Raw genomic sequence first — 16,452 nt, 5'->3', positions numbered from 1 at the left:
GACCATGTTGAAAAATTCGTCGCGCGCACATACAAATAACAGCCAATGCAATACAATACAGCATCATAATAGCAATGTTAGGTACTAATAAAAAAAAAAAAAAAAAAAAACAAGAAAAAGGGGGAGAGAGTTAAGGAAACTATATATAATAAATAACAACTAACATAATTATAACATATTATATATATTATATTATATACAGGGATACAGTAATCGTACAAAGGAACAGATCCAAACGAAAATTATATATATAAAAAAAAAATAAATAATATATATATGTAATATCGTGATATAATATATTTACAAGGAATGGATGATACAGATGTTAATCGGACAGAAAAAGACGATTGTTGTTCAACCTGAACTATTCACACCAAACGTACAGAAAACAGCACAACTAAATAATTAGATAACGACTCGACTTTCACAAAATGCAATCAACACTCTCTCGGCAACGCCACTCGCAAACTCCGTTTGTTGATTCCTTTTCTCCCGTCCCTTGGCAACCGCTCGTGGCCAAGATCACGTAGGTCTCCTCTTTCCAAAACTACGCGATCAAAAACAATCGCCTCGGCTCTCGCGACATTCCACGCGGTTCACCCGCCAACTCCCAGGCCTCTCACTCACGATACTACACTCTGCCATTCTGCAATAACATCTGCCCTCAGATGTTGCCTTCTATCTCGGTGTCATCAGATGCGTCACTTTCGGCGTTTATGACCCAAGGTTTCATAAAATCAGCAGTAGTTGATGACCGTTTTGGCCCCTCATGCTCTCCTACCTTCTCCACAATGTAGCGATCATTCCGCATTGCTCGCACTATCCGGTACGGACCCAAAAATCTTCCTCCCAGTTTTAATCCTGGGCCAAACTGCGTTCTCTTTATGGCCACCAACTCTCCACTTAGGTACTGTTTCGCACCTTTTCTTCTTTTGTTGTAGTGCCTCCGATTTTCCTCTTGAGTAGCAGCAATTTTCCACCACCCATTCTTCTTGAACCAATTTTCGGATCTGTGGGTCTTCTTTAGTTTGCATCTCGACCCCGGCAAGTAGCAGGAAAGGAGTTTTTCCCGTGCTCCTGTTTAATGTAAAATTCAGGTATTTCTGTACTTGGTCGACATGTTTATACCAATCATCGGGTTTAGGGGCAGTCAGTTTAGTTAGTAAAGGTATGAGTGTCCTGTTTACCCTCTCTACCTGCCCGTTCCCCCTCGGCGCCCCCGTCGTGACTAATAAATGCTTCATATTTTCTTCTTCGCAATACTCTTGGAACGCGTTGGATGTGAACGCTGTTCCCCGATCAGAGATAATTCGTCGTGGGTTCCCAAAAACAGCCGCTTGCTTCTTCAGTCGATCGATAACATCCGCGGTATCAGTAGATCTAGTAGGATAAAGCCACGTAAACTTCGTGAACGCATCCACTACTACAAAGATGTGTGCGTATCTTTTCTTTGTAGCTGTCATAGGGCCCGCATGGTCAATATGGTAAGTGTCTAACGGTGTGTCACCTTTGTCTAACGGATTTAGATATCCCTCTTGCTTGCCCAATTTTCGTTCGGCTAGGATACAATCGAGACAGTTAGATACCACATGCTCGACCTTTTCACGTAGCCCCTTAAACCAAAAGTCCTTCTTGACTATAGCTTCTGTTTTGGTGACCCCAAAATGCCCACGCTCGTGCGCCTGCCTGACTACCTGAACCTGCATAGCCTTCGGTACTACTATTAACACATCATCCCTACACTCTTTATACAAAATATTGTTCCTTATTACATACCCATCGACCTGATTGCACGTTGCGGCGTCTAAAATCCTACGGACTTCAACGTCCTTGTTCTGTGCACTTCTCAACCGTGCAATCAGCCCGTCTTCACTTTCCGTTACATACATAGTGCTCGGCAGGGGGTTTCTACTCAGAGCATCCACATGCTGCATGCTTTTACCTGGCCTATGACACACCTGATACTTAAACTCGTCTAGTAACAAGGCCCATCTGGCTACACGCACACACAAATCTTTCTTTTTCATTGTCATAGCAAACGCTTGGCAATCCGTGACGATAGTAAACGGCATACCTAACAGATATATTCTAAACTTGTTCAACGCTTTTACAATTGCTAGTACTTCCAGTTCGTAACTGGTGTACTTTGCCTCGGCGGGAGTTGTTTTTCCGCTGGCAAAGTAGACCGGATGGAATTTTCCATCGTCCAGATCTAGTTGCATTAAAATTGCTCCGTAACCCTCTGCGGACGCGTCTGTATGCAACTCAGTCTCCGCGCCCATTCTATACAACTTTAACACTGGTTCGTTGACAAGCGCTGTTTTCAAGATTTCAAAGGCCTCTACTTCTCGATCGCCGAACTGAAATTTTACCTCCTTTTTCAACAAATCCGTCAAAGGCTTAGCAATCTTCGCGTATCCCCTAATAAATTTTCGAAAGTACCCCGTAAGTCCCAAAAAACTCTGAACCTTTTTAACAGATGTTGGCTTGGGAAAGTTTGCTACTGCCCTAGTTTTATGTGTAGACGGCCTTATGGTATTTTTTGAGACTATATACCCCAAATATTCAATTTCCTGCTGCAGAAAACGACATTTTCCCCAGTTTATAATTAGCCCATACTGCTCAGCTAACTCTATGACCATTTGCAAACGTTCCCACGCCTCCTCTAAATTCTTTGCAAGAATAATAATGTCATCCATATACACGATAACAATACCTTTACCTACTAGTTCCTTAAAGATCATCGAAATATACTTCTGAAACACAATGGGTGAAATCTTTAAACCAAACGGCAACTTCAAAAATTCATATTGCCCCGATGGCGTAACGAAAGATGTATATTTTCGGCTGTCTTTGTCTAAACACACGTGAAAAAAACCATTCTTTAAATCCAACGTTGTGAAAAACTGAGTACCTTGCAATGCATCTAAAATATCATCAATTAAAGGCAATGGGAAATGTGGACACTCAATAAGTTCATTAAGCTCGCGAAAATCAACACAGACTCTGATAGAACCATCTTTCTTTCTAACTACAACTATGGGACTTGCATATTCTGAGTTTGACGGTTTTATTGTGCCTTCATTTGTCCATAATTCCATCAACTCGTCCACCTCTTTTTTCTCCGAAGGCGCCAATCTTCGCGGCCTTCGAACCACAGGTTTGTCACTCTTTAAAACGATTTTTGCCGTTATCCCAACGTCCCGCTTTTTCTCCGGCCTATACCCCCTAACGATATCGCGAATCGCTTCACGATAATGCGGTTCCCGTACGTGTGTTAGGTCTGTTTCGTCGGTCTGTTCTACCACGTTAACTCTAAACACATCCGGCACGTCTTTGTTAGTCTGTTCGTCAAGCCGCAAGAAAGTCACTTCGCCTCGTTTAACCCGTAACTCTACCTGCTCCAGAAAATCAGTGCCTAACAACAGGCCGTGCTTCGTCAATATTTTGTTTGAAACAACGTGCAAAGTGATTGGCAGTTTACACCCATCAACCGTCATTACCTTGGTGAATTCACCCCAGGTCTCATTGCCAGCGGAACCAACACCGTCGAACTTAAGCGTGCATTTACCTAGCGGTGGTGACCCTAACCTCGCATACTCGTCTGATCGAATGAACGTGAGATCACTACCCGTATCCACTAGTGCCACAAACCTACAATCATCTATCGCCACTTCCTTCACATACTTCCCCTTTTCGGATCTTGACACTACGCAAGTCTCTTTCGGTCGTGCCGTACACCTCGCTGCAATATGTCCAAATCCGCTGCACTCGGAACACCTAACACCTTCTCCCCTCTCCGGACACTTAACACTTAGATGATCCTCACTACCGCAAATGAAGCATCTTCTTTTCTTCATTGCATCTACAGATTGACTGGGCTTCCCGTTCTTCTGGGTTTTAGCCGGCTTCACAATCGACTTTATTCTGCGACTCTTCTGCTCTTCGTACATCACTAACCTCTTCCTCAACTCTTTGATTGATGTAGCGCCGTACAATATAGCCTTATTGTTCTCGTCGTCTATTATTCCATCCACGATGTATTCCACCTTTGCTTCCTCCTCTATGTCCACATGGTTGGCTATTTCGAGCATGCGGTACATGTAAGCCAAACATGCTTCATCACTCTCCTTTTTTGTTTCTTCAAGTTTCTGATGTACTTGCCTACTGTTGACTTTCCTCGAAAATTCTTTCACTAGCCCCCTCTTCAACTCATGCCAAGTCCTGGCATGACACTCGAAGCTCGCAAATATTTTCGCTGATCCCTTCAGCAGCTTCCTCGCGTAGACTGCCTTCTGCCCATCCGACCACATGCACGTATCAGCGACTTCCTCGAACGACTCGAACCATCGTTCGACATTTTCACTTTTGTTGCCACTAAACGACTCTAATGCATCTTCGACGTCTCTAAAACTCAGTGTCGAACCAACACATGCCCTTCGACAATATTCATCACCTGAATACACCCTTCGCGTACCTCTCTTGTATCCTCTTGCGTTTTTTTTGTCATCTTCATACTCACTTTCGTCGTCGCTTTCTTCTTCCGACGATATGTCATTACCATCCGTGGCCGCTTGTAGCCGTGCGCGTAATTCTACTTTTCTTCCCGTCGTTTTTAAACCCAAACTAGCGAGGCGCTCCTTCAACTCCTTCGTATTCATTTTCTCAAAATTTTCATCTTCGTTACAATCACGCTCAGCTCTCTGTACAGTTCCTAAATCTCGTTGACCGGTTAGCTCTTCACCGCCCGTCGATCCCTTAGGATACGATTGTCCAGCCCTACACCATTGCACGCGCATATATGTATATATACTCGAAAACGAGGTACATTTGTGATATTTATTCCTATTGATGATATATACTTATATATTTATAACAATAAAACAAATCTCATTTATATTACTTACCAATACGTACGCATATATGTATATAATTGCAATCCAAGTAGTATTCATAATATTTATTTTCACTGATAACAAGTACGTAAAACCTAAAATAAAACAAAGGTTTTAACAATAAAAAAAACAAAAAAAAAAGAAAAAGGGGAAGAAGAAAAAGGGAAAGAAAAAAAATATAACATTGTTAGGGAAGTGATACATTTACACTGTACATGAGAGTGTGTGTGTAAGGGCCAGAGGGCGTCAAGGTCTTAGTGGAGACAAAAGACTGTTGCCAGATGTTAGAAGAATCTAGGATAGTCGGTTGGCGACCAGCGTGCGTGCAAGTCGTTCTTCAGAGAGTAATATAGATGTATAACTGTTGTGTGGGAAATGTAGGCAATAATTTGTATTCCCATATCCTCGAATTTCCTTAACAAATATATATAAATATAAAATTTTCTTTTTCTATAAAAGGTTATTCCTATTTCTGATAAACTCGAGAAATGAAAACATTATACCATGATACACTGACACAAAGATACACCACACAGAAGAAACTAATAGAGAACGCTTTAAGCTTGGCAAACTTACCGCCCGACGAATTTGCATACACCATAACCAAAACCCAGGACACATGGCTTTGATCGCAGGAGAAGCGGTCCATATAGTCAAATGCATTCCGGTACAAGTAAAGGTACGACATACAACAAAATGCTACTCGGAACTACCCGTTTGGCAAAGGAATCGCACCACAGGAACTCCGCCCGGACGTGCGCCAAACGTGGCGATATTCAGCACCATCGTCGTTGGCCACGAGCGGAATGTATACCCAAAAGAGCTCGATGCACTACGGGACCACGTCATGTTCCCGGCAGAAAATCTGCAGTCTTGAACGCATTGGCCAGAGGAGCAACAGGAAAAACAATCGTCCCTGGAACAGTAAACATCCTGGGAATGATGGACAAAACACATTAACGACAATAGCGAAAAATACCGTATCAAGCTTATGGACTGGTTTTATGGAATTTGGAACTGTCAGTGCAGCAATATTTGGAATACTCGCAATATTTAAACTAATCAAGACTATAATATATATAGCCGCACACGGATACCAGTTACGTGAAACTTACGAATGCGGAATCGCCCTATTAGGAGCAATATGCGGCTCAGTCACCCACCCGCTACTATACCTCAAAAGAAGACGAAATATCGATGATCAAACAGCACAACCTCAAGGGATATCGATAACACCGGTAGTCACTCAACTACCAACGACATCTACGTCCGCCTTGAGCGAACTCAGAGATACCATCAGTCAAATTTCCTTTGGAAATTTGAACTCCAAGGGCGGGGATGTCACGTCCCGCGCTCCGCACGCGCCGTAACAAGAACAAGAAAACCATTCTATACAAAACACGCGAATAAGGATTTGAATGCACAAAGGAACACACGGCACTACGAAACGAAAGGAAGGATTAACAAAACGAGGGCGATTAACGGATCCAACCAATAAACAAAATACATATACACACAATTCTAAATAAACCAGGAAATAAGAATAACTACAAAAGGGGAAAATAATTGAAACGCCAGGAATATATATATATATATATATATATATATATATATATATAGGTAGAATAAGGAAAAACGAGCGGCAGACGGAAAATTACTTCGATATTAAACAAAATTAAAGACCCGTCACTATAACTTTGCTGATGACATTTATGAGCAGCCATGTTAGATTTACACGCGTCACGGCGACAGGAATATTAAGGATTAATGGAAGTCAGGCGCGAGAAATAAATCATGAAAACACATTGTTAACACTTTTCTTTAATAAAATCTGTGCGCAACTACAAATGTAAAATATATATATATATAATATATATATAATATATATATATATAATATATATATATAATATATATATAATCAATTAAAAAGGGGGAAATATAAAATTAAAATACATATATTTAACAACCATAAAATAGATATCACATTTAAAAAATATATAAATATATATATATATCATACATAAAAACAAAAGACATTTAGAAGAAAAAAAATAATAATAATAAGGAACCTCTGATAGAAATGCCTCCGCAAACATTGTTCGAACGTCGATCTCCGAAACCTATTGAAACAACAAGAAGGGGAAAAACATCAAAATCGCAAAAACAATCATAAGCGTACCCCCAGCGGACCACCACCCCGTGGGGGATGGCATTATAAATAAGCAAAGCAACGTAGAGCAGGGCTCATTATTGTTATTCCGGTGAACATTCTTATTACGTCCATTGCTCATTATTATTCCGGTGAACATTCTTATTACGTCCATTGCTCATTATTATTCTGGTGAACATTCTTATTACGTTCATTGCTCATTATTATTCCGGTGAACATTCTTATTACGTTCATTATTCTTCGTTCATTATTCTTTGCTCATTATTATTCTGGTGAACATTCTTATTACATTATTCTTCGTTCATTATTTTTTGCTCATTATTATTCTGGTAAACATTCTTATTACACTCATTATTCTTCGCTCATTATTATAGTGATCATTGTTATTACCGTTCATTATTCTTTGTTCATTATTATTGCGATCTTCGTTATTACGGTTCATAATTATTTTGTTCACTCTTTGAGTTCATTGTTACTACGTTCGTTATTGCGCTCATCTTTAGAAATTTTGTATAGTATTTTGCGCTTCGGTGTCTTTAGTTTTTCGGTCAAGAAAAGAGAGCCGCGACTAAGTAAAAAGAAAATTTTATCTTTGAACACGCATTGTAATTGCGGTATTAATCCAGTTAGTAAATTGTTCTGTCCCACCGCTGCCACCAAAAATATTTACTAACACTAATGTTACCTATTAGTTTATTGACATCGATCAAATTTTAAATTTAAATTTTACTGAAAAAAATTTTTTTTTGTTGAGTTTGAATTTAATCTGAAGGGAAATAAATTGAAATGGTATTATTGTGTATGTAATACTGATTTAGATTTCTAATTAATACGGTAGTTGCTGCCACCAGAAATAGTCTAAGGACTATTTCAAAATATCTTAATTTTATTATTTTTTGTTTAATTGGTAGCGTTAACTGACGCTTAATGCAACTGGCAAACGAATTTCACTTTTCGGCTAACCTGCTATGTGCAGGGATACTGGCACGGGAGAGGATTAAAGCTGGAAACAATAAATATTTGTCCTCGTTGAACGGATTTTTATTTGAATGTAGAATTGCTTAGATTATTACCTTTATATATATTTTATTAGCCGTGTTACGCCGGGCCTCTCTGCCTGGCCCAGGTCACATACCGCGGGCCAGACGGACACCAGATGTCCGCTTTTCCGTACGGCGTACCCTCAATAGCCTTAAGCACCCGTCATAAACTCGAGTCACTTTCCTGCTAAGGTCCTTCAAAACAAACAAACATCTGTGTCCGAAGAATTTCTAAAGACTATTGTCTACCACGGCGGGACAAGGGAAAGTTAGTTTTTCTCACGTACGCTGCAACTTTCCTCCCACTAACCACTTTCTCTCGAGGGCGGTTAAGACCCTTCGTTTAACCAATTAACAGCGACGCCTGTTTCCCTCACTCTCTTAACTAACATCGGCACCAACAAATCCGATGGTCCCGTGCGCTAGACACACCCATCCTTAGCTTTCCTCCGACACAGCATCGTCACTCAACTTCACTTCTTCTACATCGTTGGAAAAGTCAACTACTAAGTATACGCTAATGCCCAGCGGGGCAGTCTAAGCATAACGCGAGAGTCGGTCTCGGTATTGTCGAGCATACACTTCCTCTCCTAAATATCTTATAATGCTACTACACTCCACTAATACACTAAATCTAATTATAAGAGCCCTGCTCTAACGTACATATGCATCTTATCTTCGTGCGACAAGTTGTCAACTATTTATTTCTCTACATCAGTGTAATCTAAGTGTTGGAAATATATAATTTATAATTCTGTGAATCACAGTGTTATACAGCCTCAATCACCCCTATTATCTCAACGGAAATCAGGGGATCGATCAATTCGTGGTGTCGATTGTTATAATCGTAACGGGGATCTACGACCCCCGTTGACGTCTTTCCTCGCGATTACGTCTCCCCGCGATTGGTCGAAGAAACAAGGCGGATATATATATATTTTAGCGTTGCTGGATTGGATAGGAATGTGAGATTTTTCGTTATTTTATATAAATTTATTTTTACGTTTGACTGCTTCTTCTCTTTTAATTTCGCTGTAATAGTTTGCCGTTAGAACCGAAACTCAATTCATTTACTACGATGGATTCTCTTACCACGATTTTCTTGCCTTTTGAGTTTAATAATCGAGGATGATTCTAACGATCCTCTCTGTGTGGGACTCGTGTGATTTCGCAAGCCTTGCCCATAGACGGGTAGTATTTTACCAACAGTGGGAGGAGGAATGCGAGGATCGACGAGTGTTTTTTTGATAATCGAAAACACCGTTTGCACAAGCCAACACAGCGAACGATCCTTTGGTTAAATTTCCGAAGGGAAATTGTTCTGCTATTTCTCTCTTACAATCGCATGCACGATGGCAAGAATATCGATTATTAGCAATGCCAGCATTGCTCTTAATTTTCGATTGACCCTGACGATGTATTTAATAGTCCTTTCTGTGCGGGATTTGTGTGATTTCGCTAGCCTTGCCCAAAGACGGGCAATATTTTGCCAACAATGGGAGGAGGAATGCGAAAATCAGTGGGTGTTTCAGTAGCTGAAAACACCGTTCGCACAAGCCAACACAGCGGACAACTCCTTTGTTTAAAGTTTAAACAATGATTCTATGTTCAAAACTGTTCACGAAAATAAAACGAGACCGATGATAGGAAGTTCTAATTCGATTCTCGAGGGCAACGAAATTATCAGAGAAAAAGGAAATTCTCAAAATTAATTTTCTTACCTTGAGGAGTAGGCGCTGTCTGGCGCCATTACCTCAGCTGCTCCAGTGGTCGTCGAAGCTTTTTCTGGGTTTATTACTTGAACTCGAATATAGTTTACTATCAACTTTTACTTTATTTATCTATTTCGATACAGACAGAACAATTTACTAACTGGATTAATACCGCAATTACAATGCGCGTTCAAAGATAAAATTTTCTTTTTACTTAGTCGCGGCTCTTTTTTCTTGACCGAAAAACTAAAGACCCCGAAGCGCAAAATACTATACAAAATTTCTAAAGATGAGCGCAATAACGAACGTAGTAACAATGAACTCAAAGAGTGAACAAAATAATTATGAACCGTAATAAAGAAGATCGCAATAATAATGAACAAAGAATAATGAACGGTAATAACAATGATCACTATAATAATGAGCGAAGAATAATGAGCGTAATAAGAATGTTTACCAGAATAATAATGAGCAAAGAATAATGAACGAAGAATAATGTAATAAGAATGTTCACCAGAATAATAATGAGCAAAGAATAATGAACGAAGAATAATGAACGTAATAAGAATGTTCACCGGAATAATAATGAGCAATGAACGTAATAAGAATGTTCACCAGAATAATAATGAGCAATGGACGTAATAAGAATGTTCACCGGAATAATAATGAGCAATGGACGTAATAAGAATGTTCACCGGAATAATAATAATGAGCCCTGCTCTACGTTGCTTTGCTTATTTATAATGCCATCCCCCACGGGGTGGTGGTCCGCTGGGGGTACGCTTGTGATTGTTTTTGCGATTTTGATGTTTTTCCCTTTCTTGTTGTTTCAATAGGTTTCGGAGATTGACGTTCGAACAATGTTTGCGGAGGCATTTCCATCAGAGGTTCCTTATTATTATTATTTTTTTTCTTCTAAATGTCTTTTGTTTTTATGTATGATATATATATATATATTTTTTTTTAAATGTGATATCTATTTTATGTTTGTTAAATATATGTATTTTTAATTTTATATTTCCCACTTTTTAATTGATTATATATATATATATATATATATATATATATATATCTTTTATATATATATATATTTTTTACATTTGTAGTTGCGCACAGATTTTATTAAAGAAAAGTGTTAACAATGTGTTTTCATGATTTATTTCTCGCGCCTGACTTCCATTAATCCTTAATATTCCTGTCGCCGTGACGCGTGTAAATCTAACATGGCTGCTCATAAATGTCATCAGCAAAGTTATAGTGACGGGTCTTTAATTTTGTTTAATATCGAAGTAATTTTCCGTCTGCCGCTCGTTTTTCCTTATTCTACCGCAATTAGAACATTTATTTATTAATATTGCTTTAAAGTGACAAAAGTATTGTTCGTGTGAATATACGTATATATATATATATACTTATGTTGTGTGTCATTTTAATATGGCTAATGTTTTGTAATTCTTCGATTGCGTTATTTATTGTTTTGAGTAGTTTATTTTATAGAGTATTCGATAATATAAATATATATATATATATATATATATATATACACGTATTCATATGCATATTTCTCTTGGCAGTGTAGTATTCATACGAAATGAAATGTCAATTATTTATTTATCCTTTACCGGAATGTAGGCTAGTTTTAAGTATGTATCTTAGATTATCGATTTGAATCAATAATGTCGAATGCGCATACATTAATAGTAGTTTAGTTTAGAATATAATTTATATATTTATATATAGACATGCATGTTCCGTAATATAGTTCTTATTTTATAATTCTTTACCGGAATGTAGGCTAGTTTTAAGTATGTATCTTAGATTATCGGTTTGATAGAATTCGCACACATATATATATATTTCTGACAATGTAACCTTCATTTCTTTAATAATACAATATTGTATGTTTTATGTATTCGTTAAACTATTAGTTTTTGACTTCATGTATACTTATATTTCATAAATTGATAATATTGTATTTATTGCATAGTATTGGAAGCACTGTCTCTAATATTTACTAGGTTATTACATGTTCGGCATATATGTTTATACTTATATGTAACTCTCCAAATTGATTGATTGAAATATATTTATATATATATATATATATATATATATATATATATATATATATAAATATATTTCATATTGTATATATATATATTCCTGGCGTTTCAATTATTTTCCCCTTTTGTAGTTATTCTTATTTCCTGGTTTATTTAGAATTGTGTGTATATGTATTTTGTTTATTGGTTGGATCCGTTAATCGCCCTCGTTTTGTTAATCCTTCCTTTCGTTTCGTAGTGCCGTGTGTTCGTTTGTGCATTCAAATCCTTATTCGCGTGTTTTGTATAGAATGGTTTTCTTGTTCTTGTTACGGCGCGTGCGGAGCGCGGCACGTGACAACTGGAAATGTAACGCACTACCGTTTAAGCTTCGAAACAAGCAAAATAGCTCGCAAATCGCGAAGATTTCGTCGATTTCGATGAAATCTAGCCGTCATTTCCTTCCCGTTGGAGATATTTCGACGTTTAACCGCTCGTTGCACTCCATTTTACACTGCAAATGCAATGTACTACCGTTTAAGCGTCGAAACAAGCAAAATAGCTCACAAATCGCGAAGATTTCGTCGATTTCGATGAAATCTAGCCGTCATTTCCTTCCCGTTGGAGATATTTCGACGTTTAAGCGCTCTTTGAACTCCATTTCACACTGCAAACGCAATGCACTACCGTTTAAGCATCGAAACAAGCAAAATAGCTTGCAAATCGCGAAGATTTTGTCACGTAAAGTTGGTAATTGGGTGGTAGTAAGAAGGCTGAGTCGTAACCCAACTACTTATTTTCCTTTATAAAACTTTATTATAAATGTTAACACTTACAAAATAACACCAAACCGGAGAATAGGGGTTGTATGAGTACAGCAACTAGAAGAGGAACAAGAACTGCCCGAGCTGGGTGAAGTTTCGGTTTATATACGTTTTGGTTTTAGGATGTTGAGGGGATAGGTGTAGGTTATGATGTAGAAAGTGTCTGAAGGTCGGGTGTCCATATCCTATCTCTGATGTGGACTTTGGTGCATCACAGCCTTGGTGTATGCTATGATGATAAGGTGGTGATGTATCCAAAAGTGTCCAAAGGTCGGGGGTCCATATCCTATCTCTGATGTGGACTAAGGTGCGTCACAGTCTTGGTGTATGCTATGATGATAAGGTGGTGATGTGTCCAAAAGTGTTCGAAAGTCGACCGTCGATGTGTTATCACTGATGTAGGTTGAGATGTGATTGATGTCACATACCCCCCTCTTTAGATTGATTTTGGTCCTCCAAAATCTTAGTGTTTCCTCAGTATGGAGCGATGGAATTGGACTCTGACTGGCTCGACTTGTACTTGTTCTTCTTCGTCGTGGTATATGCTTTTCTATTTCAACCTGTGAAGGTTGTTGGCTGGTTAAATTTCGACTACGATTAATAGGGATAATTTGCTAAGTTTGACGAAATGCCGCAGTATCACGTGTTGAATCTTTTGTAGACTTTCTAACAGCCTGTGATATAGAATGAGTTAGTGGTCTTTGAGTAATGTCTTTTATACTATCTTGTTGTTTCTTTATAGTTTAATTGTTATCCAGTTGTTCCTTTGATACTTGCATTTCTTTGTTTTGTTTAGCAACTTCTAAAGCCTTTTCAGCATCTACAACTGGTTCTTTTTCCATGCATGTAATTTCTTCTTCGACCAGTACAACTGTGCTTTCCTCTATAGTTCGTGTTTTTGTGTCATTTAGTAAACTTTTCAATTCAATTTGCACAGTATCTGGAGCTTTGGATACCGACTGACTATCATCTTCTGCATTTTCAACACCCCAATCATCAAAGATATCCTGAATTGCATTTCTTTTGTTAGTTATGCGCATTTTATCTGCTTCACTTATAGATTTATTCCTTCCTTCTGTATTAGCAACATGTATAAGTACGACAATTTTATTATGAATAATTTTCTTTTCTACATTAATTTTATGTAAACTATCAAAAGATCAATCTTGCCATTTCCATTTGTTGTTTCTTGTTATTCTTTTCTTTAATATCAATGTCATCTGCAGTTTCTAGATCACTACTCCTGAGGTAATAGGAGTTATAGAATCGTTTCTTGTCTTTGTATGATTTAATACGTCATAATTGTCTTTCTGGCTACAATTTTCAGAAACTTCTTGAGCCACAATTTCTGTTGACATTACTTCTATAATTGTTGCATCACATTCTCGTGCATAATCTATCAAATTAAATTCTTCATTTGCAATTTCAGCGTTCTTCGTTCCTTTTTCTTCGGCAGAAACATTTTTTTCTTCATTGGAATTTACAACAGCATCCTTTTCATGTACAGTTAAAATAATATTTTCTTCTGTACTTGCATTCATATCATTAATATAATAGTTTCTACAGTTAGTACCATTACTTCTGAACTACTATCAACTAGTTTAGACAAATCTGTGTCTGTATCCGTGACATGCAATGTTTGGGCTTTATCATCAAAAGTTTCACGAAGTGTTTTAATTAATGCTTGACACTGAGCATTAATAACACTAACTGTATCTATATTTAACACTGTACAAACGTTGTGTTTCTCAATGTTTTGTTCACCCTCATTTGTATTAAATATTTCAACATCATTCGTACTTTCTTTATCTAAAGATGTGTCACCTGCATATCTTGAATGATCTCCAATCTCAGTTGTATTTTCTGCTTGCTCTTCTTGAAATTTCTCATTTTTTTTTTTTTTACATTGATCATCAATTTGTGGGCCCTTATTTATTATTTCTTGTTCTACTTCATTAATCGCAACGTTCTTTATGCTCTCTTTCTCACTACTTTCCTTACTGTACAAATTTTTTTTGTTTTTATTTAAATCTGTTACATCACATTTATTTACTACTAAACCATCTTGAATTGTATTATCTGTACATTCCAGGTGACTTATTTTTTTTTTATTTTCTGGAATATCATGCACATTCTTTATAATATCAGTCGTTGATTCTGATATTAATGAAAAAGATACATCTACTTTTATCGATGATTCTACTTTATTAATGTCACTGTGCACTTCATCTAGTTGTTCCATAGTAAAACATCAAGATTGTTACAATTACTTAAAAAGTCATGGATTGTTATTTAAATATTTACTGCACTTTTCCATCAATGTAACCCTTTATGGCAGTTTGACATTCTACAGAACACCAATGCTGTATCAGTTTATATTTTTCTTCATCATGAAGTTTTATTATATCACCTAATTCTTCCTGATGTTTTTTTTCCTTTTTTTTCAATTTTCAAATAAGAGTGTGTTTTCTATGTGAATCTTCTAATTCTTGGTTCGCCTCGAGTAAGCGATTATTAACATCTTTGGAAAGTTTTTGGACGTTTTCCAGTTCTTTTCTAAGAAAATTATTTTGTTCGTTCATATCTTTTACTTTACCTTCAATTTCTACCCTACGCAATATTTCAAATTTATTTTCATTGACAAGGATCATTTTTCTTCTTTTTCAAAATCCAGTTTCAATTTATTAGTTTCTTCTTCATATTTATATCCAAAATCACCCACTTTTTCATATTCACCCTTTAGTTCGTCTAGTTCACATTGAAGGACATATTATTTGTCCTTGTGGTTCAAGAACTACATTTTATCTCTTTTGCATCTTTAGCTCCAGCTTATCACGTTCCTCCATTGAATTACTAACACATGAATTAAGTTTGGCCTTCTTTCTGTTGTTCCAGCAGGTCAACTTCATATTTGTGACTTATGTTATTCCTCCTAATTTTATTGTTAGTTCTTCAATTTGTATTCCAAAAGATTGAACTCTTTTCACGTGTGCGTGTTTTTTTTTCATCTATCTATCTGAATATTATAACAAAGACTTTACATTGAATATTTTATTAAAATTGTAATATTTTCATAAACGCTTCAAAATCCACAGTCTATTGATCAACTCCTCTATCCTTTCTCTTTCTCCTCACTAAAATAGATAAATTCCTAATGTAGTTCGTGGATAATTTTTTTTTTCTCTAAAGCAAATCACATTTATCATCTGATATATTTTTTGAAATAATTTCTGTCTGTTCATTTTCTTCTTTTCCCCTACTTCTTTTTCTCCTTCTAATGAATTCTTTTTATTTTTTATTAGGTAATTCTTGTGACTCTTTAAAGCGCTTCGCAAAATTTTATTTGTGTCTGACTGTCTTGTTTGATTATAAACAATTTTTTCAAATTTTGGCGAAGTAGCAGGCTTTGTAGCAACATTATAACGACTGCTCCGTTTACTACTATCTAACATAGATGGAGATGGATTCTTGTCATCTTTATTCTCTAAAGACTTCTCTTGTGTATTAGCATCTAAATTTCTCGACATAAGATCTGCTGAAGTTTTTAATTCTGTAGTGTCACACGCATTTTTCGCTGTCATCATTTGGTCTTCTTCTATAAGCAAATGTTCATTATTGTAAGCATCATCTCTTGCTTTTTGTATGGATTCTAATGATATATTTTGTTCAACGTTGTCTATTGATTTTGTATCATTTTCAGCAGTTGATTTACTAACTGCTCCTAATTCCTTCGTTTCAATTTGGTTTTCTTTATTTGTATCGCCGTC

The 16,452-nt window shown here is 36.9% G+C and overlaps 1 protein-coding gene across 1 annotated transcript; it reads right to left on the bottom strand.

The window, feature by feature from the left end:
• Positions 1-800: 800 nt before the first annotated feature.
• LOC117215953 (uncharacterized protein K02A2.6-like) lies at positions 801-9,857 on the bottom strand. Its single transcript, XM_033462508.1, has 4 exons — positions 9,829-9,857; positions 3,504-3,654; positions 2,075-3,170; positions 801-1,744 (listed from the first exon to the last, which is right to left on the bottom strand). Exons 1-4 carry the CDS (start codon positions 9,855-9,857, stop codon positions 801-803), a joined length of 2,220 nt encoding a protein of 739 aa, XP_033318399.1.
• Positions 9,858-16,452: the final 6,595 nt, after the last annotated feature.

Source organism: Bombus bifarius, unplaced genomic scaffold (assembly GCF_011952205.1).
Source record: "Bombus bifarius isolate JDL3187 unplaced genomic scaffold, Bbif_JDL3187 scf7180000009934_frag, whole genome shotgun sequence".
NCBI classification, from domain to species: Eukaryota; Metazoa; Arthropoda; class Insecta; order Hymenoptera; family Apidae; genus Bombus; species Bombus bifarius.
This window is presented reverse-complemented; position numbering and strand designations above follow the sequence as displayed.